The 18,677-nt window shown below is 42.1% G+C and overlaps 1 protein-coding gene across 1 annotated transcript; it reads right to left on the bottom strand.

Moving 5' to 3' along the window:
* Nucleotides 1-4,852: 4,852 nt before the first annotated feature.
* Nucleotides 4,853-18,010, bottom strand: LOC308321059 (kinesin-like protein KIF11). The gene is made up of 26 exons (XM_080771847.1): nucleotides 17,677-18,010; nucleotides 16,370-16,502; nucleotides 16,183-16,280; nucleotides 15,789-15,867; nucleotides 15,327-15,512; nucleotides 14,956-15,080; nucleotides 14,758-14,848; nucleotides 14,504-14,649; nucleotides 14,114-14,210; nucleotides 13,631-13,726; nucleotides 12,475-12,563; nucleotides 12,235-12,322; nucleotides 11,777-11,850; nucleotides 11,541-11,655; nucleotides 11,331-11,402; nucleotides 10,815-10,950; nucleotides 10,311-10,483; nucleotides 10,039-10,164; nucleotides 9,113-9,268; nucleotides 8,692-8,831; nucleotides 8,134-8,294; nucleotides 7,474-7,592; nucleotides 6,795-7,014; nucleotides 6,328-6,515; nucleotides 5,758-5,841; nucleotides 4,853-5,060 (listed from the first exon to the last, which is right to left on the bottom strand). Exons 1-26 carry the CDS (start codon nucleotides 17,748-17,750, stop codon nucleotides 4,971-4,973), a joined length of 3,156 nt encoding a protein of 1,051 aa, XP_080627973.1. The 5' UTR covers nucleotides 17,751-18,010; the 3' UTR covers nucleotides 4,853-4,970.
* Nucleotides 18,011-18,677: the final 667 nt, after the last annotated feature.

The following is an 18,677-nucleotide window of genomic DNA, read 5'->3' as shown; positions in this document are numbered from 1 at the left end:
TGAAACGCTTCAGTTGTTCAACTTTATTTTCTAGATAAATAATACAAATACAAAACTATCCCCGTTCCTTTTCCTTTCGAGCTGACATCGTCAGTCACTCGCTGTACACCAATTTGTAGCCTATATGGTAGGCCTATAAAAGTGACCACATATGTCGTCACTTTTATAGGCCAATTCGCAATTCTCTCAAATTAGGCTATTTTTCAAGGCTTTAATGGCAAGCATCTATAAGGTACTAGCTGAGGGCGGCGGTTGTCCCCTAGTCAAAAAGTCCAATAGGATTCCGATCCGATTCCTATTGGAAATCCAATTAAAAAATCCTATAAGATTTTGGAACAAATCCTATTGGATATTTTCTTATAGGATTATAATCGTATAAAAAAAGTCCAATAGGATTTTTTCTATGAGAGGCCCAGTCCAGGGGCAAAGTCCTTGCTTTTTAGCTGACTCTCTTCAAGTGGCCATCCAGACAGAGAGAGAGAGAGAACACTGACTCCTACATACATGCTACTCATAGATGGAGTTGTACACTCTTTTTACTGTGACAGGAAGTTTGCCTGCATCCTTCAATTTCAGAACAACACAAAATATATGCACAGTAGGAGTCCCAGTGCCATTGAGATGTCCACACTCTCCTCTGTGATTACCTGGTCATCCATCGACAGCATGATGTGGTGACCCTCCCTGCAGCCTTTCAGCATCATCTTTGGTGTCGACATGTCAGTGCTGGTCTGAGCTTGGCCTTGGGGAGAGGGAATACCATTAACCATCAGACATTCTCTGTCTAGTCTCCTGCAGAGCCACTGTGTCAAAAACAGAAACAACCATATGATAATATAAAAACTAATGCAATAATAAAATGTGCTTCAATTACATAGTGCTTCTCACACTAGTGAACGGTTCATGGCTCACCTCAACTTCAAACAGCAACTCTGGTTTCTCCTTGAATAGTGCAGGCAAGAGCAGAATTGCTGCTTCCGATTGGAGGCCTTAAAAAAAGAAAATACAATAATTTATTATAATAATGTTATTTTCATAATCCTTTAAAATCACGAGAACAAATAGTGAGGGAGTGAGTGATTCAGGGTGCTACTGCCATCAGTCCGTTTTTGTTACTTGAAAATCTAACCAAATTAGATTCTGGCAATTACCTTTTTTCTGCCATCGCAGCGAGCTTATTGAGGATTTGTCGGTCCACATCAATGTTGGCGATATCTCTCAGATCCCAAGCGAGCTTTAGAAAGGCAAAGTAGAAGAAACATGTATAAAATATAGTCATAACTCATGCAATTAAATAAGGAGACAATTGACACATTATTGTACTTACTATTTTGGATAGTCTGAGCTCGAGCGTCTCTTCTGTGCTGTGGTTGGACAAATTTTGATTCGTGTCAACCTTTCTTGAGGAGCTCTAGGTCTGGACGGTCCGATTTCATGACTCTCAAATGTTCTTTAATGCTTCGGTCATCTTCTCCTGTATCAATCTATAAATCAAACAAGTTCTACAGATTCAAGTAAATTTCATAAAATTGTTGAAAAATACAACACATTGGACCTTTAAATGTATCAGCATAAAGGTCCCAACGTTCATTCTGCACTAGTTTTCAGCTAAAACAAAGCTAAATTAGTGGACTAATAAATCAAAATATACTACACCAACCGTCCTAAACAAGTCACGTCACTATGCGACCGTTGTAAGCTTGTCAATAGGGTATTTTCAATATTTGATAATAATTGATATAATTATGCCCTATATTGAAAAGCCGAACTACAATTAAGGTCACATGTGTCGCGACGCCAGGGTTGACATGACAGTTGTAAATTAATAATGGGCCTGCCCTGATATAGTTGGGCAACTGCACCCGAAGATAGTTAAAGAGCCTGTGTTTTCCCCAAATGGAAGGCTTATATTAAAAATATTCAATATCCATAAACAGCCATTTCCACCGTCTTCAAAGCAACCACACCAAAACACGGTACAAAATAGCCCCTCCGCTGCGGTTCCATGTGTTATGGGACAAGTATAAGTATGCAAACAAATAGCAAATTACCTAAATAAAGTTTCCCCAGTGACATAAAAAACTGAGTTCTTTGCCATTTAATAAACAGTTAAACACTCACCTAAAAAAAACCTGAATAAACTGCTGAAAGTGAGAGTCCATCATCAGTCCAAGACGTGACGCAGTTTTTATTATTTCCCCTTCTGGAAAGTTCAAAGCTCGCGCTCAAAAACGAACAGATCTACAAGCTCACTCCGCGTTGCGACCTCTAAGGTTGCGACGCGACGAGTTGTTAGCTTGTAGATCTTAACATGAAACCGTGACGTAGTGTCAACCATAGAGGTGTCAACCAATAACAAACAAAGAGGCAGTTTACGTCTTGCTTGAATCACGACAGTTGGACTCGCCTAGGCAGAGCAAGAAAGGAGGAAGCACTGGTAGACGTCTGTGCAGTGTGCACATAACCGAGCCGAGGAAGCCACTGAGCCTGCTGTGACCTGTGAGCCAGACCAGACGCGCCGACCACTTTTAGTTTTGCCAATTTAGCGGATTTGAGGCTGAGAAAAAAAAAATGATTTTATCTCTGGCGCATATCTGGCGCCTGTCAACACGATTTGTCCCCAATTCACCAGGGGAAAAAAGCTAGATTTCTCGCCAGAAGCTTTTCACTAATTCAGTCGCTAGGGGGGTCTGGAAAGAAGCTAAATATGACGACAAATCCGCTAAGTTGGCAACACTGCCCACCCACAGTGATTAGTAATTGGACAATCTACTCAAACAAGGTAAACCATGACCCAGTTAGACTAACTATACTATATTACACACTTCCTTAAAGAGTCTGAATTTTTTCCAAGGCATCAAATAAATCACAAAACAAGTGTTAGGAAACAAGAGTATATGATGCTACACACTGAGGTCACACTCAGCCACAGTACCATCTTCATCCTGCTGTCTGCTCGGTGTCTCGGTGTTCATTTATAGGACAGGTATACTCCTCATACGGATCCAATGTGTTAAAGGAGAATTCCATGCTAGAAGGCTTTCTTACCTTTATTTGTAGTTATGTCCCCACCAAAGAGGTCCAGGTGTTATTTTGTGCATTATTGGCTATTTCCCCTAATATAAGTCGTCATGAAATGGGGACGTACCACGGCGCTCTATTGTATGTGTTGGCTCACTGGAAACACACTGCTGCACTAGTGTCCTCGAGTCAGCGCAGGCACACTCTTCCTGGTTTTTAGACAGCTGGTGGATGGAAAATGAAGCTTGCACACAGCTTCCATTTGCCGCGGGAGCAAGTGTTTCCGGGAATCTGGCCGACGCGGCATTCTGCCGCTTAGGTAGAGCTGAATTTCCAACCACCAGCTTTCTAAAAACCAGGAAGAGACGCATTCCACGCATGGAAGCCCAAGTGTGCTTACACCCAGTGGGTTGCAAATGGCCCCATACCGGTGTGTAACTCTGAGAGTGTACAGATGGAACCAAATGGATCCATAAAGATAAGGGTCCATTTGGTTCCATATGTACACATTCAGATTCATGGGGTTCCTTGAAATTAAAATGTTTGAGAAACACTAGGTCTATAGACCAAAGAAACAGATCAAGCCTTAATCACTCCGTAACACCTATGAAGGAAGTAGGGAAGGGGCCTGGAAGTAGGAGTAGGAGTTCTTTCCAAAATGGCTGGTGTGCACTTAGTTTCTGATTTGATAACCTTGTCCTAAATAGATTATATGGTGGTGTGTGAACTGCCCAATAAAAGGTTCCTATAATAATTTAAGCTTTATTTCCACTCCATTGAGCTTCATACTAGCTGTCACAGCAATACAATAAAAGTGCAAACATTTAATTATGAGTTCTGCAGTTTGCATGTACAGTCTAGCCTATTATGCATCATTAAATGTAATCACATTTCTTTTTAGAATCACAACTTTAGGCTTAATGCAATTCCCTATACATTTAATTTATCCCATCTATTTTTATCCATGTCGTCATGGTTCGTCCCACAGAGTGTAAGGCAAATGTGTTAGTAAGGGTAGCAAGCTTGATACGTTTGTATAGCCTTTCATATAAAGCTTTTAAAACCAAATTAAATGGTTGGGGCTTTGTTTTCAGTCTCTTTTGGGTACATGAAACCATTGTCGCCACATGGGGGCAGCATCAGGCCTCGCTCGTACGCAGCCAGGCCTATGAACAAGCCCAATATAGTACATTGGTCATTCGAAAATAGCCGATTTACAAGCTCCCATGGGATCTTGTAGATTGGACATTTAATGTGATGCAGTGTAGGTATGGACTTGTGACCAATTTCAAAGAGATCTTAAAGTGAAATATATATAAAAACTACCCCAAAGCACCTCAACTATACAGGAAAAAAGAAAGTTCAAGCACATGCAAACAGTGAATTACCCGTTTCTGCACATCAGGTGGAAAGCTCCCAAACTTGCAGATTCAAAGCATATAGCTAAAGTGAGCAGAATGTACTTAAGGGGAAGATCTACAAGCTCAGTGTTGTGACACATTTTGAGCTTGTTGAATGACTTTTGGCACCTAGTATGATCAAGCAGCACTTGCCACCTGCCCAGTGGCAAAACTACAATGGTATTGTGCTCGACTGACCAGTAAACTGGCCCGACCAATGAGAATTGTGCAATGAATCTAGAACTAGATACATGAAAGTTTCACATTTTGAAATATAAAACTTATCCATGACAATGGAATTTTCTGAGCAGGATCTGTGCAAGGTATGATTTGTGAACAAGAGTTTGGTAAAGACCAACGGATCAACAGTAGTGGGCTAGTGGCTGAGAATTTGGTTTGATTGTGATTTGAGCTCAAATAAGCTACAAAAAGGATGTATGAAAACGTTTTATTATTTGAATCAAACAAAAAACACTAAAATGCTAGAAATTAAAATAATGCATTAAAACAGTTAACACGGAACATGAAAAATGGAAAAAGCCAAATGCTTTAATTCTGATGACGTAGCGGCAATTTGGACCTCGGAGTTAGCGTTTCAGTCTTAGCAGGGACTCTCTTCTTCTTCCGTTGCTGGGATGCCTGAAAGGAAAAGGGGGAGATTACTGAAATGAAGCTATAAATTCAGCATTGAATGCAGTCATCCTGAGGTTAATCAGGATAACATTTACAAATACCCACAACCTCTAAAGACAACTTTTGATGGTAGTTTCTCAAACTTCAATTTCAAGGACCCCCACAAAACGTGTACAAGATTTGGTTCCATTTGTACACTCAGTTAGAGACTTGGGGCTCCATTTGTCACCGCTAAACCCCTTATCCATAAACCTTTGCCTTTTACCATTTTGCAAAACAAATTTGAATAGTTAAAATGGCCCTACAAGCTCACAATGTAGATTGGCTAGTTGAGCATTGAAAAATGTTTTGCAAAATAGTAAAAAAAAAAAAGGGCAAAGAAATGTAGAGATAAGGGGTTTAGCGGTGACGAAAATAGAGCCCCTAAGGTATATTCAGACTACAGTTTTAGCTGATAAGGTGACCACCAAATACTAGAACAAAGCTGTGGTGGCAAGTGCTTCACCACTCATCCAAACACGCCTGCTTTTACCCACCACCGTTTCAGCTCACCGCATCACCTAAAACTGTAGTATGAATATGCCCTCATGGTCCATTTGAAATCAGGAAGGGTCCATGGCCTGGACCCAAGAGGGTCTCAGGTTGAGATTAAAATGTTCGACAACCACTGCACAGAATAATCTTAACGGTTGGTACTACCCACCTTGAAGAAGGGTCCACGGTTGTCGTTGCTGCAGACCAAGTTCTCATCGTTCTCGAACGATTCCGCCGAGACTTCAAGCAAATCCTAGACACCACATTCGATCATTAGAATGCTACCTAGAAGCCAAGGACTATTCCATTTCAGAAGTTCATATATATGCACACAATAAAACACTAAGTTTCTCTGAAACTTAGCCCCCTCCCCCCATCAGTCAACAGTAGATGTTTGTGAGTCCAAGATGGCCAACATGGAATTTGAAGTTACTGAAAACTATCGTGGTAGATGACCAAAATGACAAATGAAAAACCCGTTAACTGCCAATTGTAGGAAGTAATGGGCGATCTAGAGCTCAGAGACACTGGATGATGATTTTGAGATGGGGTCCTTAGCCAAAAACACAACCACTGACATAACATACATTTTAAAGAAAACTGTTCTGCCCTACATAGCCAGAGTGCAGTGACTGCCAGGTAGGTCAAATTAGCCTGCGTGTCCAAAGAGGATGTTACTGCATTTTGGCTTTGTAGGGCAGTCAGTTGGCCTCAGGTCTTAATGGGTTGAAGCGTTTACCTGCTCTACTCTGTGTTGTTCAGCCTCCAGCTCTCGTTCTACCTCCAGTGCGTCAGTCGCGGCCTGCAGTTCAATGGTGGCCTGCAGTTCCTCCTGTTGGAGATGCAGGCTCTCCAGTAGCTCAGAGCGCCTGCGAGACTTGACAAGCTCCCTGGGGTACTCAAACTCCCTTCGCTGAGGAGTCATACCTGGAGGACCACAGAGGTTTTGGGGGATCCGTCAGTAAAGGGCCATCACGTTTTGTGAAATGTATTTTTGCCCCATTAAAAACAGGGAAAGCATCAGTGTAATTTTTTTGCCATTAAAAGAAAAGAAAAAAAGCAGATACAGTACAAGCTTACTGTGCATCACTTTGTGCTGCAAGCATGTACATTTGCCAATTTGAAACATAGCAATGTACTAATAATATGAATACTGTAGTCAAACCTGCAATGTGGGCTTGTCAACATGTCTTTGTTGGTTCTTACCAGTAGGGACGTCCTGTCGCAGCTCCTGGTGGAAGTGGTGGAGCAGCTCTTGGGCGCTCTCCACGTGGCTCTGGAGGTCAGCGTGCTGCTGGTCAAACACAGCCTGGTCCTGGGAGACCCGTGTCTGGAGTGAACGCACCGTCTGGGTCACCTTCTCCTGCTGCCCCGTCAGCTGGGCCCTGGTGTCTGGGAGCAATGTGTTGGAATGGCTCTCCACACGCTGAAAGAAACCATACAAATGTTAAGGCGTCAGTCTACATATAGGCAACCAGAACCAGTTGAAGAAATTGAAGTTTTGATTTTATGGAATTTCTGAAAGCGCAGTAAGCTTTGAGAATTCAAAGGGCAGGAGACCATTCCCCCCCCTAGATCAGTGGTTATCAAACCTAACTTCAAGGACCCAGAAGTCAGTGAGTGAAATGGTAAGGGTCCATTTGCCTTGTACACTCAGGGTTAGACCTGCAAGGGTCCATTTGGAAACCCCACCTTGAGACCCACTGTCCTAGATTAGTTTATACACTGGTACAGGAAGGGTACTCTGTATCGACCGATATTAAAAATGGTCTGTTATATCATCCCCCCCCACTTGCATGTCAACCTGTGATCAAGAGATCATTACAGGTTACAGACGACGTGTCGCAGGGCCAAACCACATGTCTCATCTGCTTTGTCATTTTACCTCTTGGAGTGCCAGATTGGCAGCAGAGTTCTGCCCAAGGAGGGCCATCTGTTCTTGGGCTTGGTTTTGGACCCTCTCCTGAGCTCTGGAGCAGTGATTGCCGTTGCGTTCTCCGAGACCTGTTGGGGTGCACAGGCACGACAGAAGTGAACAAACACTAGAATGAAGTAAAGTAAAGCCATTCCGTCTTTTTGTTATGTGTCATATAGCCTATAGCTCTATTCATTGCTATAGTGAGTCTATCTCTGGCACTTTAAAGAGAAAATGTATGTTTAGGTCAGGATATGAATTTTATCCAATCAGATAACTCTAGGGAAAATAAACGCCATTAAATTGAAACTGATAAGTCTCTCCCCTTTCAAGATGAAATTGGCAACTTAATTCCCACTGAATTTAGTATTCTAAATTGTTCACATACTGCCCTACTTGATCATACTACAGCATCACACAAGCAAAGCATCAAAAACTGTTTGAACTTGTATGTCAGCTACTTTTCTGAATCTATAACAGGACATGAGGTTTCCACCCGGCAGATATATAGAAACATACATTTAGTTATTTCCAGAAAGCATATGTAGGATTTAGGAGTTAATTTTTTTATCGGACTGAGGTATAAAAACTATAAATGGTTACGATGAGCACACCAGTCAAAAGTCCTACCAGTGAGGGAGCGGTGCAGGAGCGAGCAGTAGCCGGTACTCTCCTCCAGGGCCTCGTCAGACACCTGGGCAGTGCAGCGGATAGCGTTGGCCAGGGAGGAGACGGTGGAGGACAGGTCGTCTGCCTGGACCGCTACGCTCTTCTCCGCTTCACTGCAACATCTGGACAGAGAGGGTCGATTGCGTTTGGATTGATAATAAGCATGGCATCCAGTGGTTGCCAAACATTTACAGCTCAAGACAAGACTCAAGAAGTCTTCCCGGGACCAAAGAGTGAAAATGGCCATCAACAGGCTCACAAACGTCACAAATGTGAGCTTTTAGATCTGCCTTGAGTTTTTTTTTAATTAATTTATGGAAATATTTAAACTAGATGAAATTGCTGTAATAGATGAAAAGTTGTGATTATCATTTGTTGAATAATCATTTTGTACATCTTTTGAAAAAAAAAAAAGGGGGAAAAGGTTGCTCATTTCAATATATTTCCAGGAATTTCATGACCGTGGAAACCCTGTGTAGTGCGATTGTATGGTTGGAGTGAAGGTAGTGGTATACTCACGTTGAAATTGCTTCCTTCATGCTTAGCACAGGTGCCTGTAGAGCTCTGCTGGCTGTAGCCAGACCCCCAAAGCGGGTCTTGTTGTTAATAGCCATCAGGCTGAGCTGGCTTTGGAGACAGTGGATCATTTGATCCATCTCCTGTTGGTAGCAGAACAAGGGCTTCATTTACAAATAGATACCAATTCTTTCCTGATAACTAGTCCCATAACTTGCATATCGGTTAGGCTTACAATTAGGAAAATATTCAGTTTGGAGTTATGTAGAGGTTAAGTTTAGGGGTTGGGGTTTGAGTAATGCCCGATTTAACTTGGCTGTAGACCGGTGTTAGGCGCCTTTAGAGTAAAAAGGCTCAAAAAGGCATTCATAGAAAATGAGTTAGGTTAAAAAAAAGGGGGCATTAGAAAATGTGTGTGGCATACCTGCTGTTGGGTTTCTGACTCTTGTTGGATCCGTTGAGACAGACTGTCATGTTCGGCCTCCAATGAACAGAGAGCATCCAGGGAGGATGTCCTCAGCTCAGCCAGTGCCTGAACATGACTGGTCAGAAACATATTGACCTCCTTCATTGCCTCCACCTGATTGGATGACAGGGAGTAAAGCCAGACATCAAGTGAGTGCAGTAATCACTGCATTTAGTAAATATAATAGCTCAGTGGTTCTCAAAGTAGGGTTTGGGGACCCAGAGGAGTGGGGTTCTACAGTCAGCCAAATGATTTAGCTGTTGTATGGCCAATTAAAATGCGATCTACCAATTGAATGTTCTCAAAATCCACTACTTTAATGTAACTATTATGGTGCTGCCGAATCTTTTAGAATAAAGGCGCTACAGTGCCAAGCAGATAATATTTTATTGGGATAACGGCTGCCTTCCCTTTAGGCAAAAAGAATACATGAAGCTAAATCCATTCCATTACTACAATGCGCCAGTAAGTGAACTCTTTAGACTCGTTAACATTGTGAGGTGGTGCATGATGCAGTCAGAAATTAGTCTAGTCATAAGCGTTTGAATCAATCTGCACAGAGGCAGCGTAGATTCCATAAAGTAAATTGTGCGCTCAGGTCGGGAGCAAGCGGCTGCAGTTTACCCCCTAAAAAAATATATATTTTAGTGTTCCCATTTTATTGATTAAAAAAAAGACCTTAAGACATCGCCACACACCCCACGGTTTTATTTGATAAAATGTGGACACATCCTGGGCATCAGAATTGTTAAGACCAATCCTGTATGGTGGTCCCTAAAAGACAAAAAAAGTCCATAGCAAAATACATTCTTCAATTTGGGGGTGCTTGACATGAAGTTTAAGAACCACTGACACATTGGTAAATGTAATGGCATCATACGGACCTTGTCAGCCTGGGCTCTGTGGTCTTCCACGGTCTTCCTCATGGCCTCATTCAGCATTCTGATGGCTGCCACACTGGGAAGAAGGGAGCCGGCAAGAGCCTCCTGAAGGTCCTGCTTGAACTCCTCCTAATACACACAGCAGATATGAAGACCAACTTCCAAGAAATTACACTAGACCATCTACATGGTCACAAACGCATCACGATTCACGACGTGTTTATGAGCTGCCTTCTGTCAAAATGGTGATTAATGGCGACGATTAAGGTCCTCACCTGCAGCTCCAGCAGGCCTTCTCTGTTCTGCAGGCACAGCGCCTCCTGCTGGTGGACTTTGTCCTGGAAACCAGCCACACCCTGGGCCACCAGCTGTGTGACTCCTCCCATGAAGGACTCCATGGTGGCCACAGCGGTACGCATCGCCTCCTCGTTGAACGACAGCACTGCGTCTATGGAGGGATGATGGGTTAAAGCTAAATAAAACCTCATGACTGGCCAGGTCCTAAAGTGCGATTTGTGAGTCAGTGGGGGAAGCAGCCCCCATGCACAATAGCAGCTTCCTAAATTACAGCATGTACAATTATGTGTTCCTGCCATCTACATAGTGCTAACCAAGTGAAGAAATCACAGGCCTTGGATATTCTGCACAATGAGTACTTTTAGTACACATGGATGCCAATACCTTTACTCAAGTACATTGTTTTCGGCTATACTTTTAACAGAGGGAGCATTGCTAAAATATTGCAGAAGTAAAACATTATTCCACCGCTTGAAACTCACCCATGGAAGAGGTGTAGCTGGCCAGCGTGCTGCGGTGCTTGGAGGCCTGCTGGCAGACACTGCCCTCCATGTCACTGAGCACATGGTCCATCCTCTGGCTGAAACTCTGGTGGACAGTAGTGTTCTGTTGGTCCACCTGGAGTTTAAAAAGGAGACCGTTACTGGACTGCCTTACCTTAGCAACCCAATGAAATCAGTTACACTTTCTTGACTTAAATGCATGCTTGACGTTCCATCCACAGAACATGTATATATCGTCAGTCACCTTGTGTGTTCAGGAAATGGACAAAATAAGCGCATTTACCAATGTAGTTCTTAATCACAAGCTTGTTTACTTTTATTTGATTTATAAAACCCAGCGAAATCTTAATTATCCAGGCCACCGCTAATATATGATACTGGCTAATTTTGTCACTTGTGTATAGCCATTATTTTACAAAATATAGAATAAATGTTTGGTCCTACAGCAACGATATGAAGTAACAGAACGTGTGAAAGCAAAGAATTGAATAGCACCTTGTTCTTCCTGTCCAGCTTGTCATGGAGAACAGACACATGGCTGGTGCTGATGTGGGCTGTATTCAGCAGCTGGAGATAAGACAACCCATCAGATTAAGGTAGTGATGAGACTAGTTCAGCTTCCTCACAGGGCAGGGTGCAATTAACCCGACAACCCATGGGGTTCTGCCCAACAGCAACAATATATTATTTTGTTTTAATCCTCACCTGGTCAGCAGTGCTATACAGCTTCTCCTGGGTGAAGGTTAGGTCAGAGCAGATGAACTGCTCCTCTGTTAGGTGTTGTGCGGTTTCCTCGAGGGCCTTTGTGTTCTCATCTAGCCTGTAAACAGAAAACCAGGACACTTATTACTTTCAAGTACTGCATCCCTCCCACCACCACTCTGGTCAGCTTCTTTTTGAACTAAGGTGGTGCACATGTGTAGTAAATAGTTGTAATGAACCTGTGGTCTCGCTCTTCCAGCTGGACAGTGCGCTGCTCCAGTTGGCTCTGGCTGTCGGTGAAGAGCTCCATCACCTGGGGAGAGGAAATGGACCCAATGAGTGGCTATAGCATTGACACAAGGAGAACGTTCATGGTCTGGGCAATTAAATGAGAAGAGACAGGAGTAGATCAATATAGATTCTGTCCAAATAAATACACATGTTAAAAAGCCTTGTATTCATTGTTTTGTTTTCACTGCAAGCAAATAATTTGATGGTATGGGGTTGGAGATTAGACTCACATTGACCCAGTCATCAAATTATTGACTTGGAGATGAGACAAACTGAATTCAAGTCTGGTGTGTATAAAAGTTTGAATATGCACTTACAAATGCCAGCTGATTACAGTAGTTGGGCAAGTAATATGTTGCGTTAAGATTCCTAGTTAATCAACTTGTGGTGCAAAACTGTAACATACCTTCTTCAGCTCCTCCTCTGCAGCAGAGATCTTTTCCAAATATACAGCTATAGTCCCGTCCTGGGAGGTGATCTGCTCTGTCATGTGGCTGTAACACAAGGAGTAAAAATATGAAATGGGGGGCGGGGGTGTAAATTGAGCTACAAAGTCATCAGGAATGGTGAAAAGGGCAGAAGTCGCATTAAATATTTTTCACACGTTTGGATAGGCATCCAATGTTGTATTCCCCCAGTGCCATACCTGTAGTTCTCAGTGGACAAGTACACCCCATTCTTGTCTCGAGCGGCAGTCAGGTCACGCTTCAAGCGCTCAATTTCCTCGGTGTATTCCTTGAGTGGGGGCAAGAATGGAGTCCACATATAAGATGACTGATATTCAGCTTTGTGCGTTTGTCAAAAACAGATGGTGAATCTGTACAGTCTACTACAGTGTATAGTTTTAAAGGTAAGACAACTTTGGTAGAAGTTTGGGTTGTGTAGTTACCTAGCCATGATGAAACTCCAATGTGGTCAAAATTGCTCCAGTGATTAGAAGTTGATAATTTAAAATTTGCTCCTCATTGACTTACATTGCATGCTGAAACAGCTCTCAAAGTCACTCTTTTAGTACATACCAAACAAGTTTATGCAGACAATTATATATCACCAAAAGAAAATGTATAACTGTTGATTTTGACTTTTTTATTAAAACCGACTGGATCTGGAACATCAAAACATTTTCATAAAAATGTTAACTTCCTGTTTTTTACCATGTTGTCTGAATCAACTTTGTGTTTGTTGATTTACTAAAAGTGTGATTTTGAGAGCCGTTGAGCATATTTTGAATCATTGGAGCATTTTTCTTGTCCACATTTGGAGTTACATCACGGCAGGGTAACAACTTTGTTTTTTTCAACCAAGGGTCATGTTTTAGGTTCTTATTAGAGAAAGTAAAAGATGAGTGTTAATTTGTTCATTTGCTTCTTTCGTTTTAGCGATTTTAGCAATTTTTTACAGGGGGCGGGGGCATTTGAACATTTTACAAATTATAGCGATTCTTTTTTACCAGTCCTACTAGACTCCAGGAAATTACATCTGCCCACAAAAGATCACAGGATCTACTGAATGTGAAGGTAGAGTACTGGGGGGGGGGGGGGGGGGGGGGGATGATACGGTGTGTCAAATAAGCTCAATGTCAGTTTGACACGTCGCCCTTCACATTCAGTAGATCACTAGAACCTGTGATCTTGTGACCAGATGTAAATTTATGAGGTCTAGTAAATAAATTAATCTCTCAAAAAAGAAATGAAGACTCCGCTTTTACTTGCTCTAATAAAAAAAACATGAACCTTGGTTGAAAAAAAAAAAAACTGTTGTCCCAAGGCAAAATTCCTAACGTGACTCGTTTCTCCATGTACCTTTATGAGCGTTGACTTGGTCATCTTCTGGTTAATCTCTGGCTTATTCATGATGTTCTTGGCTCTGCTGGCGTACTCCAAGGTGCTCAATGTCTCCTACACAGCACAGACAACACAGCACCAACGTCAACATAGTCTAATCCATAAAAGGATTGAAACTTTTGAAAGGCATCAACCTTTCAATCCAGTAGCTACCTCTGTGTCTCATTAGTTTGCTATACATGTAAGCACATTATTTGAATATTTAGGTCAGGTTTTAGGAGTTTATACAATCAGTATCAAGTCTAAATGGGCTAAATTAACTGTAAATCTTATATTGGGACGCACACACAGATCCGACACACCACAGGTCTGACATACTGAAATCACCCGTCGCGCCGGACAATGAGTTTGTCAGACATGCGTCGCCACTTGCTATATAATTTTTGACCAAATCACACAAATCGGGAAATAGTGTACAAAAATAAATTCTGATGAACACACCTCCAAGTTGCAGGAAGATGGAGACACCGTGGCGATGATCGACGTCTTGGTCCGTCCCCCAAGAGAGTCTTGAAGGATCCTCGTCAACTTCGACTCCCTGTAGAACATTAAGATCATGTCAGGAGATTACCTTGGTAGTACCATTTACTAGTGCTGCAAACGAATATTCCATATTTGAAGGAATATTCAAATATAAAAAAAAATGAAATAATAGACTCTCGCAAGACAGAGCCATTTAACGTTCAACGGCTGGTCTCACGAGATCACAGAATCATCAGTCATGGGCAGAAGGGAGAAGTCTCCCCACAAGCTTTACTTAACGTACAACGTTTTGTTTGTTTTTGCTGCGCACCTAAAGAACCACTGCCGTACAACACAACCACAGTTTACCTATAAGGGACGTGAGGTCTCTTCTCCACCAAGGCCGTGATCACTCTGCCGAGCGTCAGCAGAGACTGGTTTATGTTGCCTGCTTCACGGGCACGTTTGTCCTGTGCCCCCGAGCGGCCGATGTTTTCACTGCCCGCAAGATCAACCTAAAGACATGGGGACAGGTTGAGTTGTGGTCCACTGGAGCTCAGCAGGTCTCACTGAGCCAACAAGGCATTTATACATTTTTACAACTTTTAGTAGTGTTAGTTTACCAGGTTAAGCTTTCCAATCTTCACCAACTCTTCTCCTTCCAGGGTGATCTCCTTCATGATAATGGTGATTGAGAACACCGAGTGGGATCGACTTGAAAAGAAATGTTACCATGAATACAAACAAGGTAATTGAAGAGGCTTGCTAATACTAGTGTGTATATCATAAATGTATATATATTTATTTTTTCTGTTGAATACCTGGAATAGGCATTCATGAGTGTGGCAGCAGTCTTCCTCTTGGCAGAGCCTCTCTCAAGGATGGAATAAACTTCATTCTTATTGTGGACTGTGATCTCCTCCAGACCTTTAACGACCACGCCACGCTGACAAATACACAGCTAATTAGTCACTTACAAAAATAATAATAATCACCCATCGTTTACTGACAGCATGCACATGGCTGCAAGGATGTTGACCCTTTAATAATTTTGGAAATATCCGATTGTCCCCTTACGCACGATGGTCGATCGTGGGGAAAAACCTGATCGGAGAACTTCTAGAATTTCACACAAACTACCCAGCTTTAGCACTCTATAGCCACAGTAAAACAGTACTTCAGAGACCGTTACCTTTTTGCCTGGGTCATCGAAGAGGTTGAGCTTTTCGCCAACATCATCTCCAGGACTCAGCAGGTCAAACAGCTCCTCGTTATAGATCTCCAGGAGGGACACTTTGACAGAGAACTCTGAGCCACTCTCCGACAGCTTTTCGAAGATCTGATGCAGCGTCCTGGGGATTATCCCAGCCAGTGGATCCTGAAATCAAACACAAGGTTGTGGAACACCAGTACGATGAGTTTTGCCCATTTGGCAGATATTAACTTAACTGCACCCAAATGAACATGATTGCACTGTGCACATGCATTTGTGTGACTGATTTAGTATCCATCAATGGAAAACTGAAAGCAGACAAAACCTCAGTCCAAAAGGAATATTTTTTTTAATCACCATGTTCACTTCATAATGCAGCTTGTAACTGCCCGAACAATGCCCTGCAGTACTTTGGTTGTGTGAAAAAGTTGAAAAACTTACCTCCTCCCAAGTGACCTGCAGATCTGGGCTTCGTTCGCCTTCCATGGTGAAGGTTTTGCCGGTCCCAGTCTGTCCATAGCTGACCAATCACAACAAATATACATCAGCCACGGATCATGTACTGTGCCATTTTGAACAGTTAGTTAAATACTAATTATTTAACTAGTTAAATTAAATACTAAAATAAAGAATTTAGTTTAATTTGGATACGATGGTCAGAAAAGGGTAAAAAGTGGACATTTTAAACAGTCGCGTCCATGGGCCAGCCGGAGGGAGTAATAATCCCAATCCCATAACCCTAGACTAGGCAGGCGACAGCAACTGTTGGTTACTGCTGCACCACTACACATCCTAAAGTGGCTACAACACAAGTTTAGTGCAAATGCTTGCTTACGCAAAGACTGTGCAATTGTAGCCCATGATGACCTCGTCAAGAATCGGGCACACTACGCTCCGGTAGACGTCGATCTGTTTTGCTGCGGGACCAAAGACCTAAGAGACGATTGAGGGGAAACGTTGTAATGGAACAAACATTTGAAATGTGGAATCAGTTGTGCATGTATTTTTTAAAGCCTGCTCACCATATCAAAGGTGTAGGCCTTTCTGGCTGTTGCCCTGTCATTGACCCCACCAGACTTGACAATCACCTCCCTTCTGCTGGGCTCACAGTTGACTACATTGTGGGTGCCCTTGCTCTCTGCTGCACTGAAGGGCCTGAAAACACAAGGATAAGTGACTCAAGTTAGTGGCACAACATACACATTTACTTAAGTACTGTACTTGTACTTTGCTTGAGCATTACCAATACATCTCAATGATCCAAACATTGTACTTTTACTCTACCTCATTTGACAGTCACAGCTGTAGTTACTATTCATTTTGTGGATTTGGATTACAAAACTAACATTAAGGCCATTTCTTGAAAATATCAAATCTACAAGCTCACAATACATCGCGGCGCATTGTGAGCCGTCCCGTTAAAACACTGGGGTGAAAAAAAGAAAAAGAAGAAGTTTGAGACAACCGTTAATCTGCTTTGTTTTTGCGAAGCCTGTGCTGAAATTTACACGTAGGGCTCGTTCCCGATGTGAAAGTTAGATTCGGCGCGGCTGACAAAAAAAGATCAGATGTTTAAGTAAAATAAAGAATTTGGTTTAATTTGGATACGATGTTGAGATTCAGAAAAGTACAAATTAGACATTTTAAAAGGTCGCGTCCAGGGCCAGCCGGAGGGCGTAATAATCACAAGTTCAACCATGGACTCAAACAAACCACAACAGTGGAAGTGCAAGTACAAATTGCCCTGGACCAAGGCTATCGGAGATTTTATAGAGTCTGAACCATATGAAATACATCCGACAGTAGGGCTTTCCGTGGTTTAGTGTAGCTTAGCTCGGGTCCGTTGCAAATGTAACGGCATATGGAGCTATGGACCAGAGCTAGGTGTAGTTTAGCAGCTTAAACACTCATCAGTCCCTCGCATGTCAAGATTTTCATACATTTTCGAAAATATCCAACCTACAAGCTCAACGCTATTTTGTAAGCATATTTGGGGATTGCTTGACCAACAAAAGCTGCATGTAGACGAGGCGTTTGCGCCAGTGGTGTAAAGACTAACCAATTACATTTACTCAAGTACAATTTTGAGGCATTTCGACAGCCTTCTACTTTGGGTACTTTAATACAAGTTTGTACTTTTACTCCTGCATTTCTGCCTTTTACTTGCAATATTAATTCTACATTGCTTCAAGAACATGCAAGTACCACCACTGGTCTACAGGGGCACCGCACAAAACGCGCCCACCCACAACCAACCAACCAACAGAAATCAGTGGGGTAAACAATTACAATAAACACAAGCGTTAGCATAGTAATGAAAGTAAAATACCTGCATCTGACGACAACCTGAACGTTCTTCCCCTGCTGCTTGTCCTCTCGTTTCATGCTCGTGTTTGATGCCATTTTTGCTACAAGCAGGAACACACTACAAACACTAACTTTCCACGTAAAAACTCGACGTTTAAAAAAAAGACAGACGATTAAGACAGTAAAAGACACGGATAAAAGTGGTCCAAGTGTGTTTGTGGCCGAGTTTTGTCCTCGAAATCGTTCAAACGGCGAACTTACAACACAAAATAACGTTGAGAACGCCCGTCCGTTGCGATGTGTGGTCTCAAGCCAGCTGAGCAATTATCCCCTCAACATTTCCAGCCTCCCTTATATACCAGACCCACCCACAGTGTTGCCAACTCTCCGAGAAGCCCCTGATTGCAGCCCGCAGATCGGGGCGGGGCTTCTCCTAGGAGGAGTGGGCGGGGTTATGGAGGAGGAGTGGGTGGGGTTTTGAGAGGAGTGGGTGGGGTCACCCCCTATGGTTACACCCAGCCCCTTGAGTGAAGGGTACAATACTTATTACATTATCAATGTTTATAAGTTAAATACCGAAATTAAACTAAAAATAATTATGTATAAATTAGCCTATATTTTATTTAAGACATAGTAAAAATCGCTAATCAAAAAATCATAGGCTACTACTGATTAAAATTCTTAGTAATAATGAATGTTTATAGTTTAATATAATATAACAATACCGAAATTCTTTATAGGCCTAAATGGTAAATGGTGCATTTATATAGTGCCTTTATCTAAATAAATCTAAATCTATCTAATCTAAATCCTGATATAAAAAGCTTGTTTCATGGTAGGCCTACAATGTCTTATAATAAGGGAATCAGCATGATATAACGTAATAATGGAAAATTCCATACAGATGACATCAATAGTCCAATAATAATAATACTAATACTACTACTACTACTAATAATAATAATAATAAAGTTGTACAATTGCTATAGTCTGGCAACCAGATTATTGCCCACTCACAATATG

Source organism: Protomyctophum bolini (genome assembly GCF_963924005.1).
Source record: "Protomyctophum bolini genome assembly, chromosome: 9".
Lineage (NCBI taxonomy): Eukaryota > Metazoa > Chordata > Actinopteri > Myctophiformes > Myctophidae > Protomyctophum > Protomyctophum bolini.
This window is presented reverse-complemented; position numbering and strand designations above follow the sequence as displayed.